At 58.9% G+C, this 19,565-nt stretch overlaps 1 protein-coding gene across 1 annotated transcript in view; it reads left to right on the top strand.

The window, feature by feature from the left end:
- EHMT2 (euchromatic histone lysine methyltransferase 2) overlaps positions 1-18,948 on the top strand; it is a 39,159-nt gene extending 20,211 nt beyond the window's left edge. The window contains 11 exon segments of the mRNA XM_066986617.1: positions 1,126-1,290; positions 4,073-4,217; positions 7,683-7,760; positions 9,797-9,912; positions 11,396-11,460; positions 11,463-11,481; positions 13,182-13,251; positions 13,253-13,261; positions 16,730-16,853; positions 16,856-16,904; positions 18,747-18,948. Of these exon segments, the coding sequence (XP_066842718.1) occupies positions 1,126-1,290; positions 4,073-4,217; positions 7,683-7,760; positions 9,797-9,912; positions 11,396-11,460; positions 11,463-11,481; positions 13,182-13,251; positions 13,253-13,261; positions 16,730-16,853; positions 16,856-16,904; positions 18,747-18,933 (1,027 nt within the window). The 3' untranslated portion in view covers positions 18,934-18,948.
- The last annotated feature ends 617 nt before the right edge of the window (positions 18,949-19,565 follow it).

Here is a 19,565-nt window from a genome sequence, read left to right as displayed (position 1 = left end):
GTTTGGGGGGGGTTGGGGCGGCTACGGGGGTCTGGGGGGGGTTTGGGGGGCCCTGGGGGTAGGCTGGGGGGGCTAGAGGGGTTTATGGGGGGGCTATGGGGGGGTCTAGGGGGGTTGGGGGGACTACGGAGGGTTTGGGGGGGTTTGGGGGCGCTATGGGGGGTTTGGGGGGGGGGTTATGGGGGGGGCAGAGGGGGTTTGGGGGGGCTGGGGGGTTTGGGGGAGGCTGGAGGGGGTCTGGGGGGGTCTGGGGGGTTTGTGGGGAGGTTTGGGGGGGCTACGGGGGGTTCTGGGGGGCTTTGGGGGGGGTTGGGGGGGCTACGGGGGGTCTGGGGGGGGCCAGAGGGGGCTATGGGGGGTTTGGGGGGGTTTGGGGGGGCTACAGGGGGTCTGGGGGGGGGTTGGAGGGGTTTGGGGGGCTACGGAGGGGGTTTGGGGGGGGGGTTGGGGGGGCTACGGAGGGTTTGGGGGGTTTGGGGGTAGGCTGGTTGGGCTGAGAGGGGGTCCTGGGGGGCTACGGGGGTCTGGGGGTTTGGGGGGGCTACAGGGGGTTATGGGGGGGCCCTGGGGGGGGGTCCCAGCACCACGTTGCCCCCAGCCTGTTCCTGTCTCGGGGTGGGGGGCTGGGGGGGTTCCCCAAAATGTTGGGGGTCCCCAAGATACTGGGGGGTCCTGAAGGTGCTGGGGGGGGCCGCAATATACTGGGGGGGTCCCCAAGATACTGGGGGTCCGAAGATACTGGGGGGGTCCTGAAGGTGCTGGGGGGTCCCCAAGATACTGGGGGGTCCGAAGATACTGGGGGGTCCTGAAGGTGCTGGGGGGGTCCTCAATATACTGGGGGGGGTCCCCAAGATACTGGGGGGGTCCCCAAGGTTCTGGGGGGTCCCAAGGTTCTGGGGGGTCCCAAGATACTGGGAGGGTCCTGAAGGTGCTGGGGGGGTCCCCAAGATTTTGGGGGGGGTCCCAAGATGCTGGGGGGGGGTCCCCAAGATGCTGGGGGTCCCCAAGGTTTTGGGGGTCCCCAAGATGCTCCCCCAGAGCCCCCATCTGTGGGGTCCCTGCGATCCTGGGGCTGGTTTTTTTTTGGGGGGGGGGGATCCCAGCGCCACGCCTTGCCCCCCCCAGCCTGTTCCTGTCTCGGGGGCCGACCCCGAGGTGCGCAACAAGGAGGGGGACTCCCCCTGGACCTGACCCCGAGCGCTCGGACGTCTGGGTGGCCCTGCAGCTGCACCGCAAGATCCGCCAGGGCGCCGCGGGGAGGGCGCTGCGCACCGAGCGCATCGTCTGCAGGTGGGGGGCCGGGGGGGCACGGGGGGGTCCTGGGGGGTCCTGGGGGGTCCTGGGGGGTCCTGGGGGGTCCTGGGGGGTCCTGGGGGGTCCTGGGGGGTCCTGGGGGGTCCTGGGGGGAGTATGGGGGTCCTGGGGGGTCCTGGGGGAGGAGGAGGGGGTTTGGGGGAGGGGAAGGGGGTGGGGGAGGTCCTGGGGGGGGAAGGGGGGGTTGGGGGGGCTTGGAGGAAGGGGGGGCCGGGGGGGCACGGGGGGGGGCTGGGGGGGTCCTGGGGGTCCTGGGGGGTCCTGGGGGGGTCTTGGGGGGGTCTTGGGGGGGGTCTTGGGGGGGGAGGAAGAGGGGTTTGGGGGAGGGGAAGGGGGGTTGGGGGGGGAAAGGGGGGGGAAGAGGGGGTTTGGGGGGGGGCTTGGAGGAAGGGGGGGGCACGGGGGGGGGTTTTGGGGGGGGGTCCTGGGGGGTCTCTGGGGGGTCCTGGGGGGTCTTGGGGGAGGAGGAGGGGGTTTGGGGAAGGGGAAGGGGGTTGGGGGGGGGGAAAGGGGGGGAAGAGGGGGTTGGGGGGGCTTGGAGGAAGGGGGGGCACGGGGGGGGGCACCGGGGGGGGCTGGGGGGGAGTATGGGGGTCCTGGGGGGTCTTGGGGGTCTTGGGGGAGGAAGAGGGGTCTTGGGGGAGGGGAAGGGGGGTTTTGGGGAGGGGAAGGGGGGTGGGGGGGTCCTGGGGGGGGAAGGGGGGGTTGGGGGGGGCTTGGAGGAAGGGGGGACACGGGGGGGGCACTGGGGGGGGCTGGGGGGGGTCTCTGGGGGGAGTATGGGGGTCCTGGGGGGTCTTGGGGGGTCTTGGGGAGGAAGAGGGGGTTTGGGGGAGGGGAAGGGTGGTGGGGGAGGTCCTGGGGGGGGAAGGAGGGGGGTGGGGGGGCTTGGAGGAAGGGGGGGGCCGGGGGGCACCGGGGGGGGCTGGGGGGGTCTTGGGGGGGTCTTGGGGGGGTCTTGGGGGAGGAGGAGGGGGTTTGGGGGAGGGGAAGGGGGGTGGGGGGAAAGGGGGGGGAAGGAGGGGGTTGGGGGGGCTTGGAGGAAGGGGGGGCACGGGGGGGTGAGGGGGGCTGGGGGGGTCCTGGGGGTTTTGGGGGGGTCTTGGGGGGTCTTGGGGGAGGAGGAGGGGGTTTGGGGGAGGGGAAGGGGGTGGGGGAGGTCCTGGGGGGAAGGAGGGGGTTGGGGGGGGGCTTGGAGGAAGGGGGGGGGCACGGGGGGGCACCGGGGGGGCTGGGGGGGGGGCTCTGGGGGTCCTGGGGGGTCTTGGGGGGTCTTGGGGGAGGAAGAGGGGTTTTGGGGAGGGGAAGGGGGGTGGGGGGGGGAAGGGGGGGGGAAGGGGGGTTGGGGGGGGCTTGGAGGAAGGGGGACACGGGGGGCACTGGGGGGGCTGGGGGGGTCTCTGGGGGGTCCTGGGGGGGGTCTTGGGGGACCCCCCCCCCAATTAAAAGGGACGTGGACGTGGGGGTGGTTCACCAGGATTTCGGGGACCCCCCCCACCCCAAAATACCCCCCCAAATTAAAAGGGATGTGGATGTGGGGGGGGGGGGTTGGGGTTCCACCAGGATTTTGGGGACCCCCCACCCCAAAATGACCCCCTCCCCAAATACCCCCCCCCAAAATACCCCCCCAAATTAAAAGTGACGTGGACGTGGGGGGTTGGGGTTTTCCCCCAGGATTTTGGGGACCCCCTCCCCAAAATGACCCCCCAAAAATACCCCCCCCAAATTAAAAGGGACGTGGACGTGGGGGCTTCCACCAGGATTTGGGGACCCCCCTTCCCAAAATGACCCCCCCGCCCCAAAATGACCCCCCCCAAATACCCCCCCCAAATTAAAAGGGACGTGGACATGGGGGGTTGGGGTTTTCCCCCAGGATTTCGGGGACCCCCCGCCCCAAAATGACCCCCCCCCAAAATAACCCCCCCCAAATTAAAAGGAACATGGACATGGGGGGTTCCACCAGGATTTCGGGGACCCCCCCAAATTAAAAGGGACGTGGATGTGGGGGGGCTTCCACCAGGATTTGGGGGACCCCCCCCGCCCCAAAATGACCCCCCCCCAAATAACTGCCCCCCCCCCAAAAAAAAAAAACAAGGGATGTGGATGTGGGGGGCTTCCACCAGGATTTGGGGACCCCCTCCCCAAAATGACCCCCCCCTAAAATACCCCCCCCAAATTAAAAGGAGCATGGACATGGGGGGGTTCCACCAGATTTTGGGGACCCCCCCCAAAAAAAAAACCAAGGGACGGGGGGGGGGGGGAAGTCCCCCAGGATTTCGGGGCCCCCCCTTCCCTAAAATGACCCCCCCAAAATACCCCCCCCAAAAAATACCCCCCCCCCCAAAAAAAAACAAGGGACGTGGACGTGGGGGGCTTCCACCAGTATTGGGGACCCCCCTTCCCAAAATGACCCCCCCCCAAATAACTGCCCCCCCCCCAAAAAAAACAAGGGATGTGGATGTGTGGGGGTTTCCACCAGGATTTTGGGGACCCCCCCAAATTAAAAGGGACGTGGACGTGGGGGGCTTCCACCAAGATTTTGGGACCCCCCTCCCCAAAATGACCCCCCCTCCCCAAAATACCCCCCCCAAAATAACCCCCCCAAATTAAAAGGGATGTGGACGTGGGGGGGGGTCACCAGGATTTTGGGGACCCCCAAATTAAAAGGGACGTGGACGTGGGGGCTTCCACCAAGATTTTGGGGACCCCCCACCCCAAAATGACCCCCCCCCCCCCAAAAAAAAACCCCCCCCCCCAGGGACGTGGCGCGGGGCTACGAGAACGTGCCCATCCCCTGCGTGAACGCGGTGGACGCGGAGCCGTGCCCGGGCGACTACCGGTACATCGCCGAGAACTGCGAGACCTCCACCATGAACATCGACCACAACATCACCCACCTGCAGGTCCTTTTGGGGCGAAAAGCGCCGCTTTTGGGGCCGGGCGGGGAGACCCGGGGCGGGTCGGGGGAAATTGGGGGGGTTTTGGGGGTTTTTGGGGGGGGAAATGGGGGTTTTGGGGGTTTTTTGGGAGGGAAATGATGGTTTTTTTTGGGGGGGGGGGGGGAAATGATGGGTTTTTTGGTTGTTTTTTTTTGGGGGGGGGGGTGGTGGTGGTTTTGGGGAGGTTTCGGGGGATTTGGGGTGGGGGGGGGGGCCTGAAGCCGCCCCCCCTTTCGCCCCTTTTGGGGTTCGGGGGAAATTAGGGCAGTTTGGGGAAATGGTGGGTTTTGGGGGGGGGGAAATGATGGTTTTTGGGGGGTGATGGTGGTTTGGGGGAGGTTTCAGGGGATTTGGGGTGGGGGGGGTCCTGAAGCCGCCCCCCTTTCGCCCCTTTTGGGGTTCGGGGCGACGGCGGGTTCGGGGGAAATTCGGGTGGTTTGGGGAAAATTATGGGGTTTTTGGTGTTTTTTTGGGGGGTGATGGTGGTTTTGGGGAGGTTTCGGGGGATTTGGGGTGGGGGGAAACGAGGTGGGGGACTGGGGGGTCCTGAAGCCACCACCCCCCCTTTCGCCCCTTTTGGGGTTCGGGGGAAATTCGGGCGGTTTGGGGGAAATTATGGTTTTTTTGGGGGGAAATGATGGGTTTTTTGTTTTTTTGGGGGGGAAATGATGGTTTTTGTGGGGTGATGGTGGTTTTGGGGAGGTTTCGGGGGATTTGGGGAGGGGGGTCCTGAAGCCGCCCCCCCTTTCGGCCCTTTTGGGGTTCGGGGGAAATGTGGGCGGTTTGGGGGAAATTATGGGGTTTTTGGGTTTTTTTGGGGGGGGAAATGATGGTTTTTGGGGGGGGATGGTGGTTTTGGGGAGGTTTCGGGGGATTTGGGGGGGGGGGGCCTGAAGCTGACCCCCTCTTTCACCGCTTTTGGGGTTCGGGGGAAATTCGGGTGGTTTGGGGGAAATTATGGGGTTTTGGGGTTTTTTTGGGGGGGGAAATGATGGTTTTTGGGGGGGTGATGGTGGTTTCGGGGAGGTTTCGGGGGATTTGGGGAGGGGGAAAATGGGGAGGGGGGTCCTGAAGTCACCCCCCCCTTTCGCCCCTTTTGGGGTTCGGGCGACGGCGGGTTCGGGGAAATTCGGGCGGTTTGGGGAAATGGTGTTTTTTGGAGGGGGTGATGGTGGTTTTGGGGAGGTTTCGGGGAATTTGGGGAGGGGGAAAATGGGGGGAGGGGTCCTGAAGCTGCCCCCCTTTCGCCCCTTTTGGGGTTCGGGGAAATTCAGGCGGTTTGGGGGAAATGATGGTTTTTGGTTTTTTGGGGGGGAAATGATGGTTTTTGGGGGGTGATGGTGGTTTTGGGGAGGTTTCAGGGGATTTGGGGTGGGGGGGGCCTGAAGCCGCCCCCTTTCGCCCCTTTTGGGGTTCGGGGCGACAGCGGGTTCGGGGGAAATTCGGGCGGTTTGGGGGAAATTATGGGGTTTTTGGTGTTTTTTTGGGGGGTGATGGTGGTTTTGGGGAGGTTTCGGGGGATTTGGGGGGGGGGGGGCCTGAAGCTGACCCCCTCTTTCACCGCTTTTGGGGTTCGGGGGAAATTCGGGTGGTTTGGGGGAAATTATGCGGTTTTTGGGTTTTTTTGGGGGGAAATGGGGGTTTTTGGGGGTTTTTTGGAGGGAAATGATGGGTTTTTTTTGGGGGGGGGGGGGGGGGAATGATGGGTTTTTTGGTTGTTTTTTTTGGGGGGGGGGGGGATGGTGGTTTTGGGGAGGTTTCGGGGGGATTTGGGGTGGGGGGGGCCTGAAGCCGCCCCCCCTTTCGCCCCTTTTGGGGTTCGGGGAAATGTGGGCGGTTTGGGGGAAATTATGGGGTTTTTGGTTTTTTTTGGGGGGGAAATGGTGGTTTTTGGGGGGGTGATGGTGGTTTTGGGGAGGTTTCGGGGGATTTGGGGTGGGGGGGCCTGAAGCCGCCCTTTCGCCCCTTTTGGGGTTCAGGGCGACAGCGGGTTTGGGGGAAATTCGGGTGGTTTGGGGAAAATTATGGGGTTTTTGGTGTTTTTTTGGGGGGTGATGGTGGTTTTGGGGAGGTTTCGGGGGATTTGGGGGGGGGGGGGGGCCTGAAGCTGACCCCCCTCTTTCACCGCTTTTGGGGTTCGGGGGAAATTCGGGTGGTTTGGGGGAAATTATGGGGTTTTTGGGTTTTTTTGGGGGGGAAATGATGGTTTTTGGGGGGGTGATGGTGGTTTCGGGGAGGTTTCGGGGGATTTGGGGAGGGGAAAATGGGGAGGGGGGTCCTGAAGTCACCCCCCCCTCGCCCCTTTTGGGGTTCGGGGGCGACGGCGGGTTCGGGGGAAATTCGGGCGGTTTGGGGGAAATGGTGTTTTTTGGAGGGGGTGATGGTGGTTTTGGGGAGGTTTCGGGGAATTTGGGGAGGGGGAAAATGGGGGGAGGGGTCCTGAAGCTGCCCCCCCCGTTTCGCCCCTTTTGGGGTTCAGGGGAAATCCGGGCGGTTTGGGGGAAATTATGGGATTTTTGGTTTTTTTTGGGGGAAATGATGTTTTTTGGGGGGGTGATGGTGGTTTTGGGGAAATGATGGTTTTTGGGTTTTTTGGGGGTGACGGTGGTTTCGGGAGGTTTCGGGGGATTTGGGGTGGGGGGGGCCTGAAGCCGCCCCCCCCTCGCCCCTTTTGGGGTTCGGGGCGACAGCGGGTTCGGGGAAATTCGGGTGGTTTGGGGAAAATTATGGGGTTTTGGGGGTTTCTTTGGGGGTGATGGTGGTTTTGGGGAGGTTTCGGGGGATTTGGGGTGGGGGTCCTGAAGCCGCCCCCCCTTTCGCCCCTTTTGGGGTTCGGGGAAATCCGGGCGGTTTGGGGGAAATGGTGGGTTTTGGGGGCGAAATGATGGTTTTTGGTTTTTTGGGGGGGGGAAATGATGGTTTTTGGGGGTGATGGTGGTTTCGGGGAGGTTTCGGGGGATTTGGGGAGGGGTAAATGGGGTGGGGGTCCTGAAGTCGCCCCCCCTTTTGCCCCTTTTGGGGTTCGGGGGAAATTCGGGCGCTTTGGGGGAAATTATGTTTTTTTGGGGGAAATGATGGGTTTTTTGTTTTTTGGGGGGGAAATTGTGGTTTTTGGGGGGAAATGGTGGTTTTTGGGAGGGTGATGGTGGTTTGGGGGAAATGATGGTTTTTGGTTTTTTGGGGGGAAATGATGTTTTTGGGGGTGATGGTGGTTTTGGGGAGGTTTCGGGGGATTTGGGGTGGGGGGCCTGAAGCCGCCCCCCTTTCGCCCCTTTTGGGGTTCGGGGGAGATTCGGGCGGTTTGGGGGAAATGATGGTTTTTTTTGTTTTTTTTTTTTGGGGGTGATGGTGGTTTTGGGGAGGTTTCGGGGGATTTGGGGAGGGGGAATCGGGGTGGGGGGTCCTGAAGCCCCCCCGTTTCGCCCCCAGCACTGCACGTGCCAGGACGACTGCTCCTCCTCCAACTGCCTCTGCGGGCAGCTCAGCATCCGCTGCTGGTACGACAAGGTGAGGGGGGGCCGGAAAAAAATAGGTCGGGGCCCCCGCAATGCCGAGACCCCCGGGAAACCGCCCTCAGGTCGGGGGGCTCCTCGAAACCGTCATTTTATTGCGCGGAGTTCCTTAAAAATGTCATTTTTTTTTTGAGGGGAGCTCCTTGAAAACGTCGATTTATTGCGGGGAGCTCCTCGAAACCCTCTTTTTTTTTTTTTTTTGTGGGACTCCTTAAAACTGACATTTTATTTCATGGAGCTCCTTGAAACCCTCATTTCATTTCGTGAAACTCCTTAAAACCATAATTTTATTTTTCTGGAGCTCCTTGAAACCCTCATTTTATTGCATGAAACTCCTTAAAACCCTCATTTTATTTTTTGGAGCTCCTTAAAACCGACGTTTTGTTTAGTGGAGTTCCTTAAAATCCTCATTTTATTTCATGGGGCTCCTTAAAACCCTCATTTTATTTAGTGGGGCTCCTTAAAACCGTAATTTTATTTTCTGGAGCTCCTTGAAACCCACATTTTATTTCATGGAGGTCCTTAAAACCGACGTTTTATTTAGTGGGGCTCCTTAAAACCCTCATTTTTATTATGTGGAGCTCCTTAAAACTGACATTTTATTTTGTGGGGCTCCTTGAAACTGACATTTTATTTCATGGAGGTCCTTAAAACTGACATTTTATTTAGTAGAGTTCCTTAAAACCCTCATTTTATTTCATGGGGCTCCTTAAAACCGACATTTTATTTTTGGAGCTCCTTAAAACCCTCATTTTATTTTGTGGGGCTCCTTGAAACTGACATTTTATTTCGTGAAACTCCTTAAAACCATAATTTTATTTTTTGGAGCTCCTTAAAACTGACATTTTATTTTGTGGGGCTCCTTGAAACTGACATTTTATTTAGTAGAGTTCCTTAAAATCCTCATTTTATTTCGTGGGGCTCCTTAAAACCCTCATTTTTATTGCATAAAGCTCCTTAAAACCCTCATTTTATTTTGTGGGGCTCCTTAAAACCCTCATTTTATCTCACGGAGCTCCTTGAAACCCTCGTTTTATTTTTTGGGGCTCCTCGAAAACCGACATTTTATTTCGTGGGCTCCTTGAAACCCTCATTTTCATTACATGAAGCTCCTCGAAAACCTCATTTTATTTTGTGAAACTCCTTAAAACCATAATTTTTTTTTTTTGGAGCTCCTTGAAACCCTCATTTTATTTCACAGAGCTCCTTGAAACCCTCATTTTATTTCGTGAAACTCCTTAAAACCATAATCTTATTTTCTGGAGCTCCTTGAAACTGACATTTTATTTCATGGGGCTCCTTAAAACCCTCATTTTTATTGCATAAAGCTCCTTAAAACCCTCATTTTATTTTTTTGGAGCTCCTTAAAACCCTCATTTTATTTTGTGGGACTCCTTGAAACTGACATTTTATTTCGTGAAACTCCTTAAAACCATAATTTTTATTTTTTGGAGCTCTTTGAAACCCTCGTTTTATTTCATGGGGCTCCTTAAAACCCTCATTTTATTTTTGGGGCTCCTTAAAACTGACATTTTATTTTGTGGGGCTCCTTGAAACTGACATTTTATTTAGTAGAGTTCCTTAAAATCCTCATTTTATTTCATGGAGCTCCTTAAAACCCTCATTTTATTTCGTGAAACTCCTTAAAACCATAATTTTATTTTCTGGATCTCCTTGAAACCCTCGTTTTATTTTTGGGGCTCCTCGAAACCGACATTTTATTTCGTGGGGCTCCTTGAAACCCTCATTTTCATTACATGAAGCTCCTTGAAACCCTCATTTTATTTTGTGGAGCTCCTTAAAACCGACGTTTTATTTTGTGGGGCTCCTTGAAACCCTCATTTTATTTCGTGAAACTCCTTAAAATCCAAATTTTATTTCGTGGGGCTCCTTAAAACCCCCATTTTTTTTCACGAAGCTCCCTAAAACCCTCGCTGGAGCCCCCCATCCCCCCCGCGCGGGGACCCCGGGAGGCTCCGCGCCCCCCTCATCCCGGAGCCCCCGGTGACCCCCCGTGCCCCCCCTCCCCAGGACGGGCGCCTGCTGCAGGAGTTCAACAAGATCGAGCCCCCCCTCATCTTCGAGTGCAACCAGGCCTGCACCTGCTGGCGGAGCTGCAAGAACCGCGTGGTGCAGAGCGGCATCAAGTGCGCCCCAAAAGCCCCCGTTGCGCCCCCAAAAGCCCCGTCTGAGCCCCCAAACCCCCCGAACCCCCGTCTGACCCCAAAATTCCCCGTTTGTGCCCCCAAAATTCCCCGTTTGTGCCCCAAAATTCCCCGTTTGTGCCCCAAAATTCCCCGTTTGTGCCCCCAAACCCCCGTCTTAGCCCCAAAATTCCCCATTTGTCCCCCAAAATTCCCCGTTTGTGTCCCAAAATTCCCCCTTTGTGCCCCAAAAGTCCCCGTTTGTGCCCCGAAATTCCCCCTTTGTGCCCCCAAAATTCCCCGTTTGTACCCCGAAATTCCCCGTCTGAGCCCCCAAACCCCCATCTCTGCCCCAAAATTCCCCGTTTGCGCCCCAAAATTCCCTGTTTGTGCCCCGAAATTCCCTGTCTGAGTCCCCAAACCCCCGTCTGAGCCCCAAAATTCCCCGTTTGTGCCCCAAAATTCCCCGTTTGTGCCCCAAAATACCCTGTTTGTGCCCCAAAAGTCCCCGTTTGTGTCCCCAAAACCCCCGTCTGAGCCCCAAAACCCCCGTCTGAGCCCCAAAATTCCCCATTTGTGCCCCAAAATTCCCCATCTGAGCCCCAAAATGCCCCGTTTGTGTCCCCAAAGTTCCCCGTTTGTGCCCCAAAATTCCCCGTTTGTGCCCCCAAACCCCCACCTCTGCCCCCCAAAATTCCCCGTCTGAGCCCCAAAATTCCCCATTTGTGCCCCCAAAATTCCCTCGTTTGTGCCCCAAAATTCCCCGTTTGTGTCCCCAAAATTCCCCGTTTGTGTCCCCAAACCCCCGTCTGAGCCCCAGATTCCCCGTTTGTGCCCCAAATTTCCCCGTTTGTGCCCCAAAATTCCCCATTTCTGCCCCAAAATTCCCCATCGGAGCCCCAAAACCCCCATCTCTGCCCCAAAATTCCCCATCTGAGCCCCAAAATTCCCCATTTTTGCCCCAAAATTCCCCATCCGTGCCCCCCAAATTCTTGTCTGTGCCCCAAAACCCTCATCAGAGCCCCAAAATTCCCTGATTGCATCCCCAAAACCCCCCATCAGAGCCCCAAAATTCCCCGTTTGTGCCCCAAAACCCCCACCTGACCCCGAAATTCCCCATCTGAGCCCCCAAAACCCCCATCTGAGCCCCAAAATTCCCTGTTTGTGCCCCAAAATCCCCATCTGTGCCCCAAACCCCCATCTGAGCCCCAAAATTCCCCTTTTGCGCCCCAAAATTCCCCTTTTGCGCCCCCAAAACTCCCCTCCCCTTCCCCCTGAACCTTTGGGCCCCCCACCCTTCAAAAACTTCCTTTTTTCCCCCAAAAAACCCTTCCGGAATCCACAACCGAAATCCCCCAGTCTCCCCCAGAAAACCCCTTAAGAACCCCAAAACCCCCTCAATCTTCCCCCGGGACCCCCAGAACCCCCCCGGCCTCCCCCCGAACCCCCCCGACCCCCAAAACCGCCCGATTTCGCCCCAAAACAGGGTCCGGCTGCAGCTGTACCGCACGGCCAAGATGGGCTGGGGGGTGCGGGCGCTGCAGGCGATCCCCCCGGCACCTTCATCTGCGAGTGAGTCGGGGGTCCCGGGGGGGTCCCCTCATTTTGGGGGGTCCCGGGGGGTCCCGGGGGGTCTCGGCACCGATTTGGGGCATTCTGAAGGGTTTTGGGGGGCGGATTTGGGGGATTCTTTGGGTTTGGGGCGAGCCCTGGGGGGGGTTTGGGGGGCTCAGACCTGGTTTGGGGGCTCAGGTGTGGTTTTGGGGGTGCATGGGGGGGGTTTTGGGGGGGTCTCGGCCGTGGTTTTGGGGAATCTGGGGGTTTTGGGGGTCTCACCTGGGGTTTTGGGGGAATCTGGGGGTTTTGGGGGGTCTCACGTGGGGTTTTGGGGAATCTGGGGGGTTTTGGGGGTCTCACCTGGGGTTTTGGGGAATCTGGGGGGTTTTGGGGGGAGGGGAGGTCTCACCTGGGGTTTTGGGGAATCTGGGGGTTTTGGGGGGTCTCACGTGGGGTTTTGGGGAATCTGGGGGGTTTTTGGGGGTCTCACCTGGGGTTTTGGGGAATCTGGGGGGTTTTGGGGGGTCTCACGTGGGGTTTTGGGGAATCTGGGGGGTTTTGGGGGGTCTCGGCCGTGGTTTTGGGGAATTTGGGGGGTTTTGGGGGTCTCACGTGGGGTTTTGGGGAATTTGGGGGGTTTTGGGGGTCTCACGTGGGGTTTTGGGGAATCTGGGGGGTTTTGGGGGTCTCACGTGGGGTTTTGGGGAATCTGGGGGGTTTTTGGGGGTCTCACGTGGGGTTTTGGGGAATCTGGGGGGTTTTGGGGGGTCTCACCTGGGGTTTTGGGGAATCTGGGGGGTTTTGGGGGGTCTCACCTGGGGTTTTGGGGAATCTGGGGGGTTTTGGGGGGTCTCACGTGGGGTTTTGGGGAATCTGGGGGGTTTTGGGGGGTCTCACCTGGGGTTTTGGGGAATCTGGGGGGTTTTGGGGGGTCTCACGTGGGGTTTTGGGGAATCTGGGGGTTTTGGGGGTCTCACCTGGGGTTTTGGGGATCCCTGGGTGTTTTTTTTTGGGGGGGGGTTCAGGCAGGGTTTTTGTGGCCTTTGGGGTTTTTGGGGGGTCTCAGCCCCGGTTTTTGGGGGTGCCAGCCCCGCTTTTAGGGGCTCGCCGCCCTGTTCTTGGGGTCTCGGACCCGGTTTTGGGGTCAAAGCCCTGGTTTTGGGGTCTCAGCCCTGAGTTTTGGGTTCCTAGCTTTATTTTGGGGGGGGGATCTCAGCCCTGTTTTGGGGTCTCGGCCCTGGTTTTGGGGCTCCCATCCCTTTTTGGGGGCTCCCAGCCTCATTTTTGGGGTCCTGACCCTGGTTTTGGGGCTCCCAGCCCCGATTTTTGGGGTTCCCAGCCCTGTTTTGGGCATTCCCAGTCTCATTTTTGGGGTTTCAGCCCTTGTTTTTGGGGTCTCAGCCCTTGTTTTTGGGGTCTCAGCCCCGATTTTTGGGGCTCCCAGCCCTGTTTTGGGCGTTCCCAGGCTCATTTTTGGGGTCTCAGCCCCAGTTTTGGGGTCTCAGCCCTTGTTTTTGGGGTCTCAGCCCTTGTTTTTGGGGTCTCAGCCCCGGTTTTTGCTCTCCCAGCCCTATTTTTGGGGTCCCAGCCCCATTTTTGGGGTCCCAACCCCCTGTTTTTGGGGTCCCTGCTCCCTGCGTTTGGTGCCCCGGGACCCCGGGGGGTGTCTGTGGGGTTTTTTTTTTGGGGGGGGTCCTCACCTTGGTGCCCCCCAGGTACGTGGGGGAGCTGATTTCGGACGCGGAGGCGGACGTGCGGGAGGACGACTCCTACCTCTTCGACCTGGGACAACAAGGTGGGGGCCGGGGGGATTTTGGGGGTCCCAGGAAGAATTTGGGGTCCTGAGGGGGGATTTTGGGGTCCTGGGGGGGGGGAGTTTGGGGTCCTGGGGGGATTTTGGGGTCCTAGGGGTGGAGTTTGGGGTCCTGGAGGGGTGTTTTGGGGTCCGTGGGGGGATTTTGGGGTCCTGGAGGGGATTTTAGGGTCTTCGAGGGGTATTTTGGGGTCCTGGGGGGGGGGGGGATTTTGGGGTCCTGAGGGGGGATTTTGGGATCCTGGGGGTGGAGTTTGGGGTCCTGGAGGGGTGTTTGGGGTCCGTGGGGGGGATTTTGGGGTCCTGGAGGGGGATTTTAGGGTCTTAGAGGGGTATTTTGGGGGGGGGGGGGAGATTTTGGGGTCCTGAGGGGGATTTTGGGGTCCTGGGCGGGGAGTTTGGGGTCCTGGGCGGGGAGTTTGGGGTCCTGAGGGTGGAGTTTGGGGTCCTGGAGGGGATTTTAGGGTCTTCGAGGGGTATTTTGGGGTCCTGGGGTGGGATTTTGGGGTGCTGGAGGGGTATTTTGGGGTCCTGGGGAGGGATTTTGGGATCCTGGAGGGGTATTTTAGGGTCTTCGGGGGGGGATTTTGGGGTCCTGGGGGTGATTTTAGGGTCCTGGGGGGGAGTTTGTGGTCCTGGGGAGAGATTTTGGGGTGCTGGAGGGTGATTTTGGGGTGCTGGAGGGGTATTTTAGGGTCCTTGGGGGATTTTAGGGTGCCGGAGGGGTATTTTAGGGTTGTGGAGGGGGATTTTGGAGTCCTGGGGAGGGATTTTGGGGTCATAGGGGGAGATTTTGGGGTCTAGGGGGGAATTTGGGGATGCTGGAGGGAGATTTTAGGATCCTAGAGGGGTATTTTAGGGTTCTTGGGGGGACTTTTGGGTCCTGGGGGGATTTTTGGGGTGTCGGGAGGGGATTTTGGCATCCTAGGGAGAGATTTTTGGGGTCTTGGTGTGGGGATTTTGGGGTCTTACGGGGGAATATTGGGGTTCTGCGGGGGATTTGGGGTTCTGGGTGGGATTTGGGGTCCTGGGGGTGGATTTTGGGGTCCTGGGGTGGATTTTTGGGGTGTCAAGTGGGGATTTTGGCATCCTAGGGAGAGATTTTTGGGGTCTTGGTGTGGGATTTTGGGGTCTTATGGGGGAATATTGGGGTTCTGTGTGGGATTTGTGGGTTCTGGGGGGATTTGGGGTTCTGGGTGGGATTTGGGGTCCTGGGGGTGGAGTTTGGGGTCCTGGGGTGGATTTTTGGGGTGTCGGGGGGGGATTTTGGCATCCTAGGGAGAGATTTTTGGGGTCTTGGTGTGGGATTTTGGGGTCTTATAGGGGAATATTGGGGTTGCTGGGTGGGATTTGTGGGTTCTAGCGGGGGATTTGGGGTCCTGGGGGTGGATTTTGGGGTCCTGGGGTGAATTTTTGGGGTGCCGGAGGGGGATTTTGGCATCCTAGGGAGAGATTTTTTGGGTCTTGGTGTGGGATTTTGGGGTCTTATGGGGAAATATTGGGGTTCTGGGTGGGATTTGTGGGTTCTGGGTGGGATTTGGGGTTCTGGGGATGGATTTTGGGGTCCTGGGGGGGATTTTTGGGGTGTCGGGGGGGGGGATTTTGGCATCCTAGGGAGAGATTTTTTGGGTTTTGGTGTGGGATTTTGGGGTCTTATGGGGGAATATTGGAGTTGTGGGGGGATTTTGGGATTCTGCGGGGGATTTGTGGGTTCTGGGTGGGATTTGGGGTCCTGGGGGTGGATTTTGGAGTCCTGGGGTGGATTTTGGGGTGTCAGGTGGGGATTTTGTCATCCTAGGGAGAGATTTTTTGGGTCTTGGTGTGGGATTTTGGGGGTTTTATGGGGGAATATTGGGGTTCTGGGTGGGATTTATGGGTTCTGGGTGGGATTTGGGGTCCTGGGGGTGGATTTTGGGGTCCTGGGGTGAATTTTTGGGGTGTCGGGGGGATTTTGGCATCCTAGGGAGAGATTTTTTGGGTCTTGGTGTGGGATTTTGGGGTCTTATGGGGGAATATTGGGGTTCTGTGGGGGATTTTGGGGTTCTGGGTGGGATTTATGGGTTCTGGGCGGGATTTGGGGTCCTGGGGGTGGATTTTGGGGTCCTGGGGGGGATTTTTGGGGTGTCGGGGGGATTTTATCATCCTAGGGAGAGATTTTTTGGGTCTTGGTGTGGGATTTGGGGGTCTTATGGGGAAATATTGGGGTTCTGCGGGGCATTTGTGGGTTCTGGGTGGGATTTGGGTTCCTGGGGGTGGATTTTGGGGTCCCGGGGGGTATTTAGGTGTGTGCCCCCCCGGCAGGACGGGGAGGTGTACTGCATCGACGCGCGGTACTACGGGAACGTGATCCACGTCATTTGGGGCTCCTAGTGGGATTTTGGGGTCCTGGGGGGCATTTTTGGGGTGTTGGGGGGGGGATTTTGGCATCCTAGGGAGAGATTTTTTGGGTCTTGGTGTGGGATTTGGGGGTTTTATGGGGGAATATTGGGGTTCTGCGGGGGATTTTGGGGTTCTCTGGGCGACTTGTGGGTTCTGGGTGGGATTTGGGGTCCTGGGGGTGGATTTTGGGGTCCTGGGGTGGATTTTTGGGGTGTCAGGTGGGGATTTTGGCATCCTAGGGAGAGATTTTTTGGGTCTTGGTGTGGGATTTGGGGGTCTTATGGGGGAATATTGGGGTTCTGGGTGGGATTTTGGGGTTCTGGGTGGGATTTGTGGGTTCTGGGTGGGATTTGGGGTCCTGGGGGTGGATTTTGGGGTCCTGGGGTGAATTTTTGGGGTGTCAGGGAGGGATTTTGTCATCCTAGGGAGAGATTTTTTGGGTCTTGGTGTGGGATTTTGGGGTCTTACGGGGGAATATTGGGGTTCTGGGTGGGATTTATGGGTTCTGGGTGGGATTTGGGGTCCTGGGGGTGGATATTTGGGGTGTCGGGGGGGATTTTGGCATCCTAGGGAGAGATTTTTTGGGTCTTGGTGTGGGATTTTGGGATCTTATGGGGAAATATTGGGGTTCTGTGGGGGATTTGTGGGTTCTGGGTGGGATTTGGGGTCCTGGGGGGGATTTTTGGGGTGTCGGGAGGGGATTTTGGCATCCTAGGGAAAGATTTTTTGGGTCCTGGTGTGGGATTTTGGGGTTTTATGGGGGAATATTGGGGTTCTGTGGGGGATTTGTGGGTTCTGGGGGGGATTTGGGGTCCTGGGGATGGATTTTGGGGTCCTGGGGGGATTTTTGGGGTGTCGGGGGGGATTTTGGCATCCTAGGGAGAGATTTTTGGGGTCTGTGTGTGGGGTTTTGGGGTCTTATGGGGGAATATTGGGGTTCTGGTGGGGATTTTGGGGTTCTGCGGGGGATTTGTGGGTTCTGGGTGGGATTTGGGGTCCTGGGGGTGGATTTTGGGGTCCGTGGATTTTGGGGTCCCGGGGGGTATTTAGGGGTGTGTGCCCCCCCGGCAGGACGGGGAGGTGTACTGCATCGACGCGCGGTACTACGGGAACGTGAGCCGCTTCATCAACCACCTGTGCGACCCCAACATCATCCCCGTGCGCGTCTTCATGCTGCACCAGGACCTGCGCTTCCCCGCATCGCCTTCTTCAGCAGCCGCGCCATCCGGCCCGGCGAGGAGCTGGGGTGGGCCGGGGGGGGTTGTGGGGTCGGGGGGGGTTGTGGGGGCGTTGGGGGGGTTGTGGGGGCGTGGGGAGGGGGTTGTGGAGGGTTTAAAGGGGATTATGGAGAGTTTAAGGGGGATTATGGAGAGTTTAAGGGGGATTATGGGGGGTTTAAGGGGGATTATGGGGGGTTTAAGGGGGATTATGGAGAGTTTAAGGGGGATTATGGGGGGTTTAAGGGGGATTATGGGGGGTTTAAGGGGGGATTATGGAGAGTTTAAGGGGGATTATGGGGGGTTTAAGGGGGATTATGGGGGGTTTAAGGGGGATTATGGGGAGTTTAAGGGGGATTATGGGGGGTTTAATGGGGGGTCGGGGATGGGGTTATGGGGTCGTGGGAGGGGGATTATGGGGGGTTTAAGGGGGATTATGGAGGGTTTAAGGGGGAGTCAAGGGGGCATTGGGGGTCAGGGGCGGGTTGTGTAGGGGTCAGGGATGGAGTTATGGGGGTCATGGGGAGGGGGGTTGTGGGGTCATGGGAAAAGGGGGTTATGGAGGTTATGGGGTGTTGGGGGAGGGTTATGGGGGGGTTTAAGGGGGAGTTGAGGGCGTTGTGGGGTCGGGGGGTTGTGGGGGGTTAGTCGGGGGTGTTGAGGGGAGGTTATGGGGGGAGTTTAAGGGGGATTATGGGGGGTTTAAGGGGGATTATGGAGGGTTTAAGGGGGAGTCGGGGGGTGTTGGGGGGTCGGGGATGGGGTTATGGGGTCATGGGAGGGGGTTGTGGGGTCGTGGGAGGGGGTTATGGGGGGGGTTATGGGGTTGTGGGAGGGGGTTATGGGGGGTTTAATGGGGATTATGGGGGGTTTAAGGGGGAGTCGGGGGGTGTTGGGGGGTCAGGGATGGGGTTATGGGGTCGGGGGGGTTGTGGGGGCGTTGGGGGGGTTGTGGGGTCGGGGATGGGGTTATGGGGTCATGGGAGGGGTTATGGGGGGGTTTAATGGGGGGGTTATGGGGGGTGTTGGGGGAGTCGGGGGGTGTATGGGGGGTTTAAGGGGGAGTTGGGGGCGTTGTGGGGTCGGGGGCGGGGTTGTGGGGTCGGGGGGGGTTGGGGGGGGGGGTTATGGGGTGTTGGGAGGGGGTTATGGGGGGTTTAAGGGGGATTATGGGGGTTTAAGGCAGATTATGGGGGGCGTTGGGGGTCGGGGGGTTGTGGGGTCGTGGGGGGGTTATGGGGGCGTTGGGGGGGGTTGTGGGGTCGTGGGAGGGGGTTATGGGGGGTTATGGAGGATTTAATGGGGATTATGGGGGGTTTAAGGGGGAGTTGGGGGGGTTATGGGGTGTTTATGGGGTTGGGGGGGGGGGGTTATGGGGTCGGGGGGGTTTATGGGGGGTCGGGAGGGGGCTGCGGGGTCATCGGGGGGTTGTGGGGTCAGGGATGGGGTTATGGGGGAGTTACGGGGTGTTGGGGAGGGGTTTAAGGGGGGGTTATGGGGTCGGGGGGGAGTTACGGGGTCGGGGGGAGGTCGTGGGGGGTTTAAGGGGATTGTGGGGTGTTTATGGGGTCCGTGGGAGGGGTTTTGGGGGGGTTATGGGGTTGTGGGGGGGGGGGGTCGGGGGGTTATGGGGGGGTTATGGGGTCGGGGGGGTTATGGTGTGTTTAAGGGGGGGGTTATGGGGGGGGTTAAGGGGGGCTGTGGGGTGCCGGGAGGGGGTTGTGGGGCGTTTACGGGGTCGGGGGCTGTTACGGGGTTTTGGGGGGGGGGGGGGGTTATGGGGTATTTATCGGGCGGTTGGGGGGCGCTTACGGGGTCCGTGGGGTTTGCCCCCCCCCCCGTGTGACCCGGTTTTGGGGTCCCCCCCCCAGGTTCGACTACGGGGACCGCTTCTGGGACATCAAGTCCAAGTACTTCCCCTGCCAGTGCGGCTCCGAGAAGTGCAAGCACGCCGCCGCCGCCGACGCGGGGGGGCTCGAGGCCGGGGGGGGGCGCGGGGGGGGGCCGCGGGGACCCCCCGAGCTGCTGCCCCCCCTCCTGGCCCTGCCCCCGCCCTGAGACCCCCCCCCGGCCCCTCCTAATAAAAAGGGGGGGGGAGTTGGGGTTCCCCCCCCTCCCTCCAGGACCTGGCCTTGTGCCCCCCCTCCCAATTACCCTCCCCCCTAATTACCCCCCCCCCTTAATTATCCCTCCTCATTAACACCCCCCCTTTATACCCCCCCTTATACCCCCCTTTATACCCCTCTTTATACCCCCCTTTATACCCCCCTTTATACCCCCCTTTATACCCTCCCTTTATACCCTCCCTTAATTACCCTCCCTTAATTACCCTCCCTTAATTACCCTCCCTTAATTATCCCCCCATTAACCCCCCTTAATACCCCCTCTTAATTACCCCCTTAATCCCCCCCCATTAGTACCCCCCTTTATCCCCCCCTTAATTAACCCCCTTAATTACCCCCCCATTTATACCCCCCTTAATTACCCCCCCATTTATACCCCCTTAATTACCCCCATTTATACCCCCTTAATTACCCCATTTATACCCCCTTAATTACCCCCCATTTATACCCCCTTAATTACCCTCCCCTAATTGCCCCCCCTCATTAGTGGCCCCCCCCCCCCCCCCCCCCATTTTGCCGTCCTGTTGAGTGGAACCAATAAAGAGCCAGAACTGGGAGGGGGCGTGG

The sequence above is a fragment of the Anser cygnoides genome, chromosome 35 (genome assembly GCF_040182565.1).
Source record: "Anser cygnoides isolate HZ-2024a breed goose chromosome 35, Taihu_goose_T2T_genome, whole genome shotgun sequence".
Classification (NCBI taxonomy): domain Eukaryota; kingdom Metazoa; phylum Chordata; class Aves; order Anseriformes; family Anatidae; genus Anser; species Anser cygnoides.
The sequence above is the reverse complement of the archived record's forward strand: the minus strand, read 5'-3'. Positions and strand labels throughout refer to the sequence as shown.